This window comes from Pundamilia nyererei, unplaced genomic scaffold (assembly GCF_000239375.1).
Source record: "Pundamilia nyererei isolate P.nyererei 1_Seehausen unplaced genomic scaffold, PunNye1.0 scaffold00112, whole genome shotgun sequence".
NCBI classification, from domain to species: Eukaryota; Metazoa; Chordata; class Actinopteri; order Cichliformes; family Cichlidae; genus Pundamilia; species Pundamilia nyererei.
Genome location: NW_005187513.1, coordinates 1149807 through 1164838, shown reverse-complemented (window position 1 = coordinate 1164838; position 15032 = coordinate 1149807). Strand labels below are relative to the sequence as shown.

General features: G+C 40.2%; 1 protein-coding gene across 2 annotated transcripts in view; it reads right to left on the bottom strand.

Moving 5' to 3' along the window:
- The window catches only part of myo1ea (myosin IEa), a 48186-nt gene that overhangs the window by 18941 nt on the left and 14213 nt on the right, over nt 1–15032 (bottom strand). For both annotated transcript variants that reach the window (XM_005741623.1, XM_005741624.1), the window contains exons 3-13: nt 14311–14400; nt 11582–11676; nt 7550–7637; nt 5652–5741; nt 4796–4927; nt 4122–4256; nt 3708–3840; nt 1475–1671; nt 1297–1377; nt 581–667; nt 388–471 (exon numbers count right to left, since the gene is read on the bottom strand). In XM_005741623.1, coding sequence (XP_005741680.1) covers nt 388–471; nt 581–667; nt 1297–1377; nt 1475–1671; nt 3708–3840; nt 4122–4256; nt 4796–4927; nt 5652–5741; nt 7550–7637; nt 11582–11676; nt 14311–14400 — 1212 coding nt within the window. The remainder of the gene's footprint in view (nt 1–387; nt 472–580; nt 668–1296; nt 1378–1474; nt 1672–3707; nt 3841–4121; nt 4257–4795; nt 4928–5651; nt 5742–7549; nt 7638–11581; nt 11677–14310; nt 14401–15032) is intronic.

Here is a 15032-nt window from a genome sequence, read left to right as displayed (position 1 = left end):
TATTTTTTTAGCCTCTAAAAAGATATCGGTTTGTGGAGGAGTCCATTGATGTCTATTATGTTTTTAGAGTGATCGATTTAATTTTTCTTCTCCTCTACTATACAGGTCCAAGGTTTGATCTAATCTCCATACCATTTTACTTTACAAAGTAATCTGTTACTTTCTTGATGATAAAAGCCTAGAGGGTGGATATTTAAATCAACCTCCCCCCAAAAATAAATTCACCATCACATAGGCAGCATTTTTTTTTAAATAACTGAGGTCCTACAAAGATTTTCTGTCATGTTTGTGGTGAATGAAAATGAAAGGCATTTTTTTCTATATTAAAGAGAAAGAAATGTGTATATTGTGTATGAGCAACAAACGTCCTATTCAGAGTTTATTCACTTTGCTCTCGATGAGATCGCACACAATCTTGTTGTTGAAGTATTCTATAGGAGTCCACTTGATGCCCTCCTGCACATACTCCTCCTGCAAGACATGGAAAAAAAGTTCAGCATTAGAGAATAAAGCATCTGTGGAAAAAAACAAAAATGGAGTGAGGGGGGGGGAAGAAGAGAAGAGTGTGGAGGAACATTACCTGCTCCGCCTTTAGAGTCAGCTCGATGAATATCTGCTGGAGCTTCTCATTCACAAAGTTGATGCAGAACTGCTCGAACCCATTTTTCTGAAGAAGACAAGAGGGTGAATAAAATCTGTATAGCCTAAATGAGCTGCATGTCCAGTGGGGTGCGGATATCCTCTAAGCTCAATGGGCTTTGTTTGGACGGGGAGTGATGTACTGACTGCCTGATGTTAAAGGAAGGGGAGCATTGTGCATTTCGCAGCACATACAATGGACCTTCAGCCTGAACTTTAGGCTACAGAGGTCTGCAGCTTCCTTTCTGAAAACCTGCAGTCACCAGAATGCAGCTGACCTTTTCTTATATTGTGCATACAAAAAACTCTTTAACCTGAAAAAACAGCCAAACCTGGATCAGATTAGATGTCGTTTAGCTATCAGAGATAGAGTCACGGTCACCATAGCAATAAAAGGGCTAAAGAGCTGTTTGTAAACCACAAATGTCCAGTCTCATTAAACAAAGTAAACAATGACGTAATCAGATTAAAAAAGCATGCTGAAGACTGCTGCCTCAATTAGGAGATGGGACCTAATCCACATACTTTTTACATTAGCCTCATCCTTTGTGTTAAATCTGTTTAAATGCTCATTGCTAATAGCAGTTAATCTCATTTTCACATTGCAGCATTCCTGCAGCCATGTGTCAGCCTGAGACATGTCCAAAAAACACTTACTTGGAAAATTTCAAATCCATAAATGTCCAACACGCCAACATTTAACTCCTGATGATCCTTCACCATGGCTTTGTTGATGGACTGAAATTAAAAGATTAAAAGTTGTTATTACCAAAATATAACCGGCTTCAGCACTTTGCATTTACTCTCGCAAAGCACTGTATGCATGTAATCATACCTCGACCAGAAAGTCAAACACACGTGAATGCAGGGCTTTGGAGAGGGCGTCACGCGTGTAACACGCCTGCTCCACGTTCAGCGTCACGTCGATGGACTCCACCGCGCTTCCCCACTTGCTGTCCATCTTTCGGCTCGTCAGTTTCTCCTTCAGACGGATGTGGTCAATCCCCAGTAGAAATGCAGGAAAGGCTAAAACTATTATAGGAAAGGAGGGAAAAGAAAGCAGTTGTGACTTTATAGGTGTTATTCTATACAAATATATATTTCATAAGGACTATGATGATTTGGCTATTTAAGAATTTATCATTGCAGAGCTGAAACTATTTTCCAGCTCCTAAAATAAGATGAGATTATATTTTGCTTTTGTCGTTTGTAATCTTTAATTAAATATCTCTTGAGTTATGGAGAATAGTTTGGGGGAAAGACTGGGATGTAGATCAAAGGGAAAGAGCAATTAGCATGTCTTTTTAACGATAGGTTTTCTGACATTTTATAGTTTTAATCATTAATCAAGAAAACAAGCAGCTGATTAAATGAAAATGATCATAACCACTGTATTTGCTTGACAGTCTTTTGTTATAATATTCTGCTACTGCACTGCTATGATGAGCTGAGAAAAGCAGCATGTGAGGATTGGATCCTTCTCTGAAGTAACTACGAGACACTTCTGTGAAAACCAGCATGCAAATCAATACACAGCACTGGACTCTTCGAAAGGTGCAACCTTTGCATTAGCACAGAAAACACTGAAATCCAGGGTTCAAATAAATCTGCCTTTTTCATGAGCTTTGTATTGCAGCTGAGTGTAGCGTAAAATATAAAAATAGCTGCTACTGAACTCTTCAATAAAAAGTGTGGCACACACCACAGATCAAGCCCCGACCTGGCGCTGATATTGTCCCCTGAGAGCCCCTCCCTGCCTTATTACAGTGACTCACTTCCCCTAAAAGGAAATAGCTCTCAGGCCTGCAGACTCGCTGCGTCTGAGAATGCATCAGACCACTCTAGAAGCCCCCCCTTTTGGGACGTTAGGGTGTGACTGACCATACGCCCGATTAAACCGTGAGGAAAAGTCGTCCTTTGTGTTTGGTAATAAAGGTAATGGCTGTATATGACGGCTGGCGGTGTGGACACATTCTGTGAACTTTGGAAACAATATAACTCTAATGTAACTCTGTGTTTTCCTGCAGATTTGTTAGTCAAAGCAGCAGTGCATAATGTAGATGTCAGTGCAGACGTTTTCAAAGCTTGCAGCTTCACTCCAGTAAGACATGAACAGTCCTGTGACAGCTTACTTCATTTCCTCAATATCAACTCTTGGATATTTGCATGTTAAATTTGAGCCGTGGGAGTTTTTTTAGTCATTGTGGGAGACTGGCCACCTGTTCAGGGTGTACCCTGCCTCTCGCCCCATGGCAGCTGGGACAGACTTCTGTGACAATGAATTGAAGTGATGGATGGAGTTCTTCAGTCCAAAAAGGCATTACTAATTTTTGAACTGAATTAATGTCAACATATTAATGGTGAAAAGAGATGATACCCTCATGTCTTTAAAACTAGCACAGCTCAGAAAAAAAAAAAGGACCAAATGCTGGGTGATTTGGCAGTGGCAGTGTCCATCATCTATTTACAGTCTGCCTACTTTCATCTTTATACTTTTAGTTTTAGTAGTTAATATTGAAGTGGCGTGTGCAGTTTTATATTAGGAGCAGTAATACAACAGCACACTGCAGTTAAAGCACACAGGAAAGGAGCAGGAGAGGCTTAGATTATGAAATGCTGCTGTTACGTCTGCCCTGAACAAACCAGCGCTTTGTAGACTGGCAACTGCACTCTCCCCTGCATCATACAGACGCAGCATGAGGAGAAAAAGAAAAGAGGAAGGGAGAAGGGGGACAGACAAAAAAAAAAGCATTTTTCCAAGTAATTTTAGTCTCTGACGAAATACGTCCAGACCTTCAATAATAGCATTTTATATTCTGGTGATCTTGCATGGCCTGAAGTACTCCAGACAGCTGGCTGCAGCCCTGCATTAACACAATAAAACTTTAGGGAGTGAAAGTGGTGAAAAAGAAACACCCTCCAAAACCAGAGAAGGGCAGGTCAGGACAAGAACCCAGCGAAAAGCAAAGATTTACCACTACTCAGACTCAGGCCTTAGCGCTCTGTTTCCTTTTGGTGACAAAAATCTTTAGTGACAGGTGATCAGCTCATTGTGCAAGACCACTTACACTCTTCGCTCTCCACAGCAGCGTAGTTCCCCGATTCCTTGAAGCTGATATTTCCCAGGTGCAGGACTCCGGCTACAATCTGAAGCACCATGGAGCGGTCCTCTGGTGCAATGCCAATCACATCCATGGCTTTCTGGGGAAACAAAAGGGGAAAAAAATAGCATGCTAAATCAGGACCACAGTGGGGGTTTACTCACTCCTGCGGTACCTAGCTCATGTTCTCTAATTACTCCTGTTGTGGTCTCGCTGGTAAACAAAAACAGAAGGAGATCATTGAAAAAAAAAAAAAAGGAAAAAAGAAAACAAGAGAGGAGTGCTATTGAGAGACTGTGAGCCACATGAACACTGGTATGAGATTCACAGACAAACACAACACCACTGACTCCCAAGCAGACAGAAAGAGTCTGACCGTACCATTGTCTCCTGGAAGTCGCTCTTGTCGTTGATGTCGTCCACTTTGTAGGAGCCAGACTGATTGAGGTAACTGTAGTAATCCAGGCTTGTGATTCCCAGGCTATTCTTCTGCTCTGAGGTGGCCCCTTCTATCAACTGTTGAGCAGAAATTAAGTCTCTAACTGTGTGTACAAAATATATAACGCACAGTTTAAAGAAAGCTGTACTGGCTTCTGAAAACTAGACATGTCTATACAATGGAACGGATAACAGCCCAACTACAACTAAAAGGGCCAACCTTTGAGAAAAATTATAAAATATCTTGACAGGACACTAAAGCCTTAACACTGTTACATCTGTGTTTAGGTATGTAAGTATAGGTATGTATGTATATGTATATGTATGTTTTTCCTTTTAAATTAAGTTTTCGAATTACCCTCACCATTATATACTGCAGATTTGGTTTCAGATCATGTTGTTGCTGTGAATTGCCTTGCTATTTTTGGCAATAAAAGTTCAAAAAAAGAAAAAAGAAAAAAAAGAAAGCTGTACTATCGAAAAATGAGAACCTCTGGCCATGCACGACAAAAACAGACTGCTTTTCTAACCCAAACTGTCCTGAAATCACCTCGCAGGCCCTTTTCTCAGGTCACATGTGTTCCATTCACTATTACAAAAAAGAAAAAAGGCCTCACCTGGTAGAATATATGGAAACTCCTTTCTCCAGGATTCCTCATGACAACACGTGACTTTTCCAGAAGGAAGTTGGAGATTTTCCCGCCGTCTGGTTCACCGCCGGAGCTGAACTGGATCTCAAAGTATTTCCCCTGATGGATCAAAGCATTTTTTTTGTATTGCAGCCAACTGTAATAAAGCTTAAAAGGCAGCGTATACGGTCTGAAAATACTGGCACCTAGCTATTCTAAAGCTACTAGCAGTGTGTGTGTGTGCGTGTGTGCGTGTGTGTGTGTGTGCGTGTGTGTGTGTGTGTGTCAGCTTAAATAGAAATATGATCCAGCTTTTTGTCTTACTCTCAACTCCAGACTAGCCTGTATGCAATGTCTCATTATTCAAAGAAAGCACTTCAAATGTAGTGACCTTACACAATTAGTGCCAAACTATTTTTGCTCTTTTAAATTTGAAGCTAAGAATATCTTTTATGGCATCTGCTCTTTATGAATTTAACTAACAGACTCGGTTGAAAAATTTCGGGGGAGTTGCACTTTCTATGTGAAGCTTATTTTTCATTGGTTAAGTTTCTTAGTGAGCCTCAGCGCTTCTGCGTGTGTGTCTTTCTGTGCAGTGCGTCGTCGCAGCACTTCTGGTTAACCGGGACACACACGAGGTTTGATGCCTCATGAAATAAAACAGAAAACAGAAGGCAAGCTGTTACTGTAAATCTCAAAGGTCTCGAAGGTATGCCACGAAAAAAAAAGTTGAGGACTCAGCTTGTTCCACGGCAGCTGCGTCCCTGTCTGTGACTACGAGTGGGAATTTCACTTTAAATTTGATTACACTGTATGTTAAAGGGGGGGAGAGAAGCAGCCTTACAAATCTGCTGGAGTTGTTGTTCCTCAAAGTTTTAGCGTTGCCGAAGGCCTCTAGCAGCGGGTTGGACTGCAGGATGATGTCTTTGACGTGCTGCGAGGAGACAGATTCAGTGAGCTGATGCTACATCACAAACAGATGAGGCAGCAGGTAGAGAAACCACACACTTCACACCCCGACTCTCTGAAAGTTTCCACTAAGATAGCAGCATGGCGCACACATGCACATCTACAGACAGACACACAAAATCTGGAGGGCATTATCCTCCCTATGAGCCATGTGTGTGTCAGAAACACATGAGTTTTAAATCAGTACAGCAGACAGAGATATTCCCCACTTCCAGTATTGTTCACAGAGGCTGAGTGGTATTTCTTGGAAATTTTCTTTTATCAGTCCTGTACTAAAGAAAAACATCCTTCGCTGACACACATTCTTATATGAGTTTAGCCTTTTAACTACGCTGAAGTTCTTCTTGCACTGATGTTTTATTCCAGCATGATCTCCAGATGTCCAAAAATCTGAATAAGTACAAGTACTATTAGATATAGGGCTGTGCGATATGACCAAAATCTCATATCCCGATATAAGAATTCTATCGTCCTGATAACGATATAAATCACAAAAATTTAACATTTTCTGTAAATTCTGTGAATCTCGGGCAGCTCGACTTGCGTGAAGTGTTTCCAGCTGCGCGTCATGTAGCTGGAGTCCAGTGTTTGCATGAAACTATACATTTTTAGACATAAGTTGTAACAGCTGACGTTTTCTTTGTGAGTATTTATTACACGGCGTGCTGCGGGGAAAAGCCTGTTCTAACGTTTGAGTCTAAGGTTTATTTTTTAGCACCTGGCGGCTCTTTTTAAATTCTCATCCATAAACAATCTGCTCTTTCACGTGATTCAGTTTATTTTGAAAAGTCTCAACAGGATCTTGAGCTTTATTGTGAAAGGTTTATGTGGAACATAAACAAGCGTTCACGCGATGGTGTTACCGTCGTTGTTGCTAACAACAACGCATAAAACAGGCTCGTGTCCGTCTGTAGTGTGGTTATATTAAATATAAGAGAAAGAGAGAACTTTAAGAAATTAATATAGCCACTACAGTGACCATCAAAACGATGAAAAAAATTGCCGTAAACAGTTTATTTTGCGACACCACGAAACAAACGATAGCTAAAATGAAACGATAGATGTTTTTATATCGTCATCCGATATATATCGTTATATCGAACAGCCTTAATTAGATATGTAGAAGCTTTGAGAAATGTATGTTGCTAAAACAGCTGAACTGACACAGTGATATTATCTTGAGGGATGAAGTACAGTTAACATTATCATAGTTATATAATAAAGCTGTCTTAGTTGATTTAGTGTAAGCAGTCTATCGTTGAATTTAAAGGTAGAAAAGCCAAATGGCTGCTCTCTGGGCCTAAGTGGTTAAGCCCGAAAATTATTTCTGATTGTTTTCTTGGTGGAAGCAGCTCTGAGTGGATTAATTATAAAACTCCCACTGCCATCACGGTGCAGGAATTTCCTCATCAAACTTCAGATCTTTATCGCGCTTAGAAACTGGACATCTGCTTGTTTTTTTTGTTTTTCTTTTTTTATTTGAGGGGGGTTGGGGGGTGCCAGATGGCACGAGGGGGCTGGTGTATAAGAGTCTGCTGACGGGCTCACAATAGGACACAAAGGATGAGGATGACAAGACAAAGACTGGAGCAAAGCGTGAAAGACAATGCAGGAATGAGACAGCAACAGGTGGTTTGACTGCACACGTGTGCAGTTAGTATCACAAATCATTCTGGTTTAACTTAGTTATCGTTCACATGTGCACTTAAGCATTTCAAATATGCATTCCTCATTTACAAACTGCCGAGAAGGACAAAAGGCATCTCCTCTCACCTGCACTCTCGGTCCACCGCCTGACACTCTGGAGATGTAGCCCATGATATATTTGGCTGCCACAGTCTTCCCCGCTCCGCTTTCGCCGCTGAAAAGCAGATAAAGACTTCATCACATGCTTTCTCAAACACAAGCCAAATTCAGATACACCTGATAGCCTGCGGCACACGCTCACTGAGACATTGTTTTCTGTCTCACACAAGCACAGTTTTTATTCACTCAGTGACTAAAAAACACCCGCCCCAAAACTGTTTTTTGGTTTTGATTTTTGTTCACCTATTATGGGTTTTAAATGAATTTTCCTTGTTCCCGTTTGTTCTGGTGGCTTATCAGTCTAAAGCTTATGTCATACCCCCACCTGCATGTGATCTGATATTTAACAATAAGCCAGCTTAGGAACAGCTCAGCCTGTGCATTAAATAGCTTCCTGCATACGTCCCAGTGCAGACTTTTGTCTCTTCTCTAAGAATAAACACATATTTTACATCCATATTTGAAAACAGAATCTGGTACATGGTTTGTTTACATGTGTTTGTTTTGGTTGGACAGACTACAATAAACAGGATAATTTGGACTACTAAACATGGTAAACTTTGTCCAGACAGCCGGTATTTGGACAGTTACAACATTTTTATCCTTTAGAGTTTCTATTTTAGCGGCATCAACCTGGAATAAAAGATTCCAGATTGCAAGTTCAGTCCTCAGGTTTCATTTGGAGTACATTTAAATCAATATAGAAAAAAAAAATCACTATGTAGCAAATGTACCCAGATTTAAACACATAGTACCCAAAGCTGAGGGGTAAAAAGCAATTGGACACAGTACTTTTGTCCCAAATGTAAACCTACTTAAATTAAAGAGACTTGCAACGTATCTTACTCTATGTTTAAGTGAATAAAGAGTCTGAAAAAAAATGTGTAACTGTTTAAACACGTGTCATTTGAATTGCACAAACTCTTCATTCAGACAAAAATCCAGATCAAAACTGGTTGAGAATATGTTTGTGTGTGTGTGAGACACGTTTCGTGCAAATTTCCACCTCAGAAAGTAAAACTGAATCTCTTAAATAAGCAGTCACAGCTAGACAGCTACATTTACCGCCTTGCACGTGCAGGCGGATGAACGCTGCAGTAATAACGACATTTATCCCGTTTTGTTTACATAGCTTTCCTTCGTATCTTTTCCCTCAGCCTTCTCTTGTCTTTTTCCTCTCCTTGCCTTTCACTGTGCCGGGGTCATACTTATTTTGACCTATGTGGTTTGGCAGTGGATGATGGCTGGGTCTGTTTTTTCTTTCTGTGCCTTAAAGTAGAGTCAGGATGGTACAGCCGCTGTGAGAAACACAGCTGCAGACTGTTTGAGATTGCCAAAGGAAGTCATGGGAGCTGCTCTATTACACAGTCTCAGTATAGCTGCACACATCCTACTATATACACCTCCCAGCCTGTACCAGATGCTAAAGTTTTGCCTGGACTTCCTCGCTGTGCAGTTTGGAATCAAGTAGGAAACTGATAGTTTAGTTATATGCATCTGAGAGCATAGTTTCTCCTCCTGCAATCGACCCTCTAAAGAGGTATTTCCAGCACAAGCTGCAGTGAGACTTTGAGGCCCATTTAAACCCCCAAAGGGGCAGGTCTCATTGTTGTGGCGTTTGAATGCTGAAGACATTTCTGACTTCTGCAGCGATTTATTACCCAAACAAGGACATGAGTTACACAATGCAGTGCAGAGGGAGGGAGCGTTAAGCATTATCTTTCATAAATTATTACTGACTTGAGCTATGTGAAGGATGTTCAGTCAACAGTCTAGTTTTGGCAGTTTTGAATCCAACAAGGTGTTCGCTGCATTCCCACAGAACTCGCTGAGACACATGTACAGTCTGTTTGACAAGATTTTCCTGTGATAATGTCAGTGCATTGTTTTTTTTGTATGTTTTTACATTGTTTGTATACATCACCTCCTATGACTTTTGCCTGCATACTAAACATCTGTTTTAGTTACTGATACTAAGGAGTAGGAGGGCAGAGGGACCGTTGCTACTTTAAGACCCACGTTCTCTTCAAGTCATAGCTCACAGGACCCCTGTTTCAGTCGCTGACCTCTACTTTAAGATATTTGGTGAAATTAAGCAAATTTTTAAAATTTTACATTTTAATTAGCGTCTTTATCTTTGTTGCATAGGCTACCCTAAAGTTTTTCCTATGACACCATGTTCTTTGTAAGAAAGTGCAGGAAATATACCGCTAGAATTTGACTACCTGAGACTTTGAGCGATCACACGAGGACATTCATTTTCATGCGTCTCCACATGCAGCTGCAGAAATATCTAAAAGCCTAACATAAATGCATTTTCACAGTGCAGGCCACACCCAATGACTACGTGCATATTTTAAGCATTAAAATGATCCCGACAATCTCTCACCACACATTGTCCTTCTCAAACTGATCTAATTATAACAGCAACCTGCTCTGTTGACACCGATGAAAAGGCACAATCATGCGTGGAAAGGATCCCACGCACAATCATTAAAAAAAGAAAGAGCAGATTCCTGGTAAAAAGCCAGCCGAGCAATGAATACGCCTGCTTTCTCTCAGACTGGGTTTAAGAAGCTGTTGTTCACTCGTCATGTGACTGAAATTCAAGATGGCTTCAAAGAACAAAATCAAGCAAAACTGCCTAGAAATTGTGAAATCGTGTATTTCTGAAATATCTGTATATCTGTATTTAGAGCACATGTAAAGGAACTGGTCCTCGATAAAAAACAAAAAGTATCATAAAAGAGAAATAAACACTTTGTTAAATCCAAATCGTCACATATTCAAATGCTGTTACAATATCAGAGAAATAAAAGAAATGCTCAGCCGCTCTTTTTCTGCATTAACCTCATTTCTGATTCTTAATATAATATTTTTTTAAAAACTGCTAACACAGGTGGGTGCTGACCACGCTGCACGGTTAGCAGTTCACAGCAGCCTTTGTTTGCTGAGACCTGGTTCATCATAAAACCACTTCCATGCTTTTGTTTGCTGATTTAGTCAATCACAAAATCCACCTCGGTGCCTTTATGTGGAAAACTGAACGAGCAACTGCTGGCTGTCCAAACAACAGCCGAAAGTGCTGAAGCAGGGGTCATTCATCATGAGGTAAGCACTATAGCAACCACGCTGCTCAGATGAGTGGGCCATGGCATAAAAACCCCCTAATGACACCACATTTTTCTCAGCTTTGTAGGTCAGAAACATTCATCGGGAAACTCAAACAGGCTGCGAAAGCATCTAAAATCCTCTAAATCTAGGGAGTGAGGGAACCATGCAGGCGTCCTCTTTTCTTTTTTTAAAAACAGGAAGCTTTTCAAAAATAGCTGCTATAGCGGCTGCTTTGTTTCCATCTCACATCCTGAGGATTTAGCAGCCAGATCAAGCTGTAAAATCATTGTTTTCCTATTTGAGGACTGGCACATTTTATTTTCTCTTTAATTTGTAATTCACTGAAGCTGAAAACAGTATGATGGAAAAACACCACACAAACACTGACTCAGCTCTACTGAATGATGTGGTCAGACCTGTTAGGTCTGTCCTCTCGCCCGTCTATTATCATGACCTGCAGAGCAGTTCAGTGTTGTGATCTCACAGATCACATTGCACAGATTATAGTCTCCAGCTTTTGTCTCATTTTGTCACATCCTGGACATTTGACACGCTAATATAAAGTGCTGAAGGTTACAAAAATATCAGTTGAAACCAATAAACTGGGCAACTATAGTATCTTAATAAGATATGGATAAGGTCATATTTTGGTTGATTTATGATCTTTTTAATTATTTTGGATTAAAGCAAATCTACTGTTTTTTTTTAAAAGCACCGAGATCAGTCCCCAATGTACAGTACAGTTTATCAGGCTCTATTTTGAATGGATAATTTAAATAAAAATGCAGCTTTTCTGGTTCTGAAAATAATTTCCTTGTCACATGCCGTAAACTAATGATCACTATAGAAAGCAGAGAAAGAATGGCCGGAATTTCAAAGTCTTACCTAATGATGACACACTGGTTCTCACGGTCTATCATCATGTTTCTGTACATGTTATCTGCCAGAGCGTAGATGTGAGGAGGATTCTCATACTGAGCCTGAGAGAGGATAAAAGATTAAATTAGTGGTTAGACAAGTGAATATACATTTAAATACAACGAGGGTTTCTGTAGACAAAAACATGGATGCCATGGGCTCCCCAGTGTCACCCATTGTAGCCAACCTTTACATGGAGAAAGTGGAAAGTAAAGCTCTTGCCTCTTTCAAAGGGACAGCACCTAGCCACTGGTACAGATACGTAGATGACATCTGGTTCAAAATCAAAAGCTGAGAAGTAGAAGCTTTCACTGCTCACATCAACTCAGAGGACAGAAACATAAAGTTTACCAGGGAAGACCCAAAGGACAACAGTTTGCCATTTCGGACTGTGCTGTGCACATTGGGGAAAATGGAAAACTCAGCATTGAAGTTTACCAGAAGCCCCCACACACAGACCAGTACCTACTCCTTGACAAACGTGGAGTGATCAGGACCCTGCAACACCGGGCAGAAAACATTCCCTCTAAGTAATAAGGGAAAGAAAAGGAACACACACATGTAAAAAAAAAACAAAAAAAACCCTTTTAATACATGTGATTATCCCAGTTGGGCTTTCATCAAATCAGCACAGTAAAGAAGGTCAGACGCCAACTAGCGAGAAACAGACGGACAAACAGAACAACATCATCATCCCTTATGGATCAGGTTCATTAGAGAAACTCCCAGTTTCCATCCCAGTGCACTTCAGAGCCAGTCACACACTCAGACAAAAACACGGACACAACTCCCAAACGCAAACTAGACAATGTAGTGCATGCTGTGCTGTCCACCAAGGAGTGCTAAGACCTCCACGTTGGAAAAACCAAACAGTCACTTCAAAAACTGATGGCACCAACTGTCTGCCATCTTTAATCCAGTTTTGAGATCCCTTCCCAGGTGTCTTAACGCCCACTCACATCTTGCATCAATTGACCTCAATAAGTTTCAATAAGGTCACTCAAGCTCCTTAGATTACTTTATGAATCACTAAGTAACACTTTTAACATCCATAGACTGTATATAAAAGATGAATACAACCTCTGTGACATCACCTATTAGGAAAGCCAATTATGAAGCTGTTGCCATCTTGGTGCTTTGAAACTGGATGTGACAAACTTGACCCTGACAGAGGCAGTTATTTATGAAATAAACATTATGTTGGATTCAGTATTACTGGGTGATATATTCTTTCAATTTTAAAAATGGGAAGTGTAAATTCTGACAAAATGCACACAGTATCGTGTTGCTGTACATGTTCAGTAGATCAGTGGTTCTCCACCACAGCTACAAATACTCCAAATTAGCTCAACTATTCTAAAGAAACGTGCAGAAAATTTAAAGACAAATGATTTAAACAGACACATAAGCAATAAATAAATAAAAAAAAAATATACAAATAAATAAAATATGGAGACAGCTGAAATAGCCTGTATAAAATTATGCAGTCATGACTTGTTTAAGTAAAATTTTAGCTCGCAGTCAAACAGTCAAAACTCTTCCAACTGTATGCTAAAGATATGAACAGTAAAGAAGAGCTGCTAGCTGAGAATAATAATAAATGATGAAATTTTTGGCAAAAATATCAGAAAAAAAAAAGATGCAAAATCTACCTGGAACGTTAATAATAAATTACACGAATAGTGTAGTTAGCAGTTAAAGTGGAAGTTACTAGCATGGCTCCATAATTGTTTTTAGTGCAATAAACAGCTGAACCTGTTAGCAAAATAATCGGGTCAAAATATCATGAAATGAATGGATCTAATCAAAAAAAAAAAAAAGAGTAGTAGCAAAACTTAGGACATAAATACTTTAATACTGAGCTGAAGGGATGTCAGATAAAAAAGTTTGGACACCACTGCTCAGGGGTAGGCTTACTCATTTTATATTTTATTATTTTGTTATATTTCATATTCATTTTATTAATATAAAAAGTATTAAACAGTTAATTCACCATTAACTCGTGGTATAGTAACATCTGCTGAGAACTACAGTGCCCTGACGGTTAAGGAAACCTAGTGAAATTTTAAACAAACTTTTATGCATAATAAAGTTATTATGTAATCAGAGACAGGCTGACCTATAAAATCCACAAAAACCATAAAAAAAATTACTATAATACAATTACACACTGCTGTCATTTTTGTCTGTGATGCTAGAACAAAATAGCGACCTTTTGCCAAGACAGTTGCACTTGGTCCCTTTTTGTGATTATTTCAAACAACTTGTGAACAAATATGAACTTTTCCCCGATAATTTGAGCTGGCTAACCGTGCAAATATAAACCCCGTGCACTTGTGTGCAAATGTGATCTGAATTTGGCATGTGTGATGCTTTCACAGTCTGTTAGAATTTTTAAAGCTTTTCAGTGTGCTCCTGGCTCGAGAATTCGAGTTCGCTGTCGACGGGCTGGCCAAGAGAGAGGAGGCAGACTCGAACAGGATGTTCTGTGATGGTGCTGCCAAGCTGCTCCAGCGGTTGAGTCAAGTTTGTGACAGCAGCATCTGCTCGCTGGTAAGTATTCACAGCATCTAACCCAGTACATTTAAAACCTTTGTCTTTCAGACCGTTACCAGCCTAAACCAGCCTGACACTTCAATAACATCAGAGACCCAGAAAAAAGCTTATTTCCTTAAGATGATGCTGGATCTACTTACTGCGCCTTGATACATCTCAATTTCTTTATCCCCAAAATATGGCATCTGCTTGAAGGGGTTGACAGATATGAGCACGGGACCGATGTACGTCTGGTGAGATTGTGAGTTAAAGAGATTAAAGAGTGGGAGCAAAACAGTGGTACCAAATTACAATCACCTCTCACAAAGAGAAAACTGTGTCGAAAAGAAAGCACTTAATCTCCGATTGCCATGACGTCAACAGAGATGGCAACAGTGCAGCAGTGTGGCGTATTTGGCGATCAGGCCTGAGCCTAAATAAGTATGCAGTGCTTACAAATGACAGAGAATAGACCGACCATGTAACACTGTGAGGTTTTATGCCTTGAAGCCAAAATGCAGCTCAAGGCAAATAAAGCAGCTATTGTGGGTGGCCCATAGTGACCCACAGCCTTGGCAGGGAGACCTCACAGTTACAGATATTTACTGAGCAAAATCAAAGGAGAGACTCAGAGCTGTCGAACCTGAAACTGCCTGCATTTGGTAAACTTGGTAATGCCGAGCGCTGGCCGAGCGACAGTGAGGGTTTATGTTTATGTAATGAGCCATTAGGAGCGGCCTTTCAAGGCACTCATTCATTCATCTCGTTTCACGTCGTGAATACGCGCGCGTGTGTGTGTGGCCACAGCTGCACTTTAAACTTAAACCCAGCATTTGTGTGATGCAGTGTATGAAAATGATAGCTCTCAAGAAGATCATTTTAA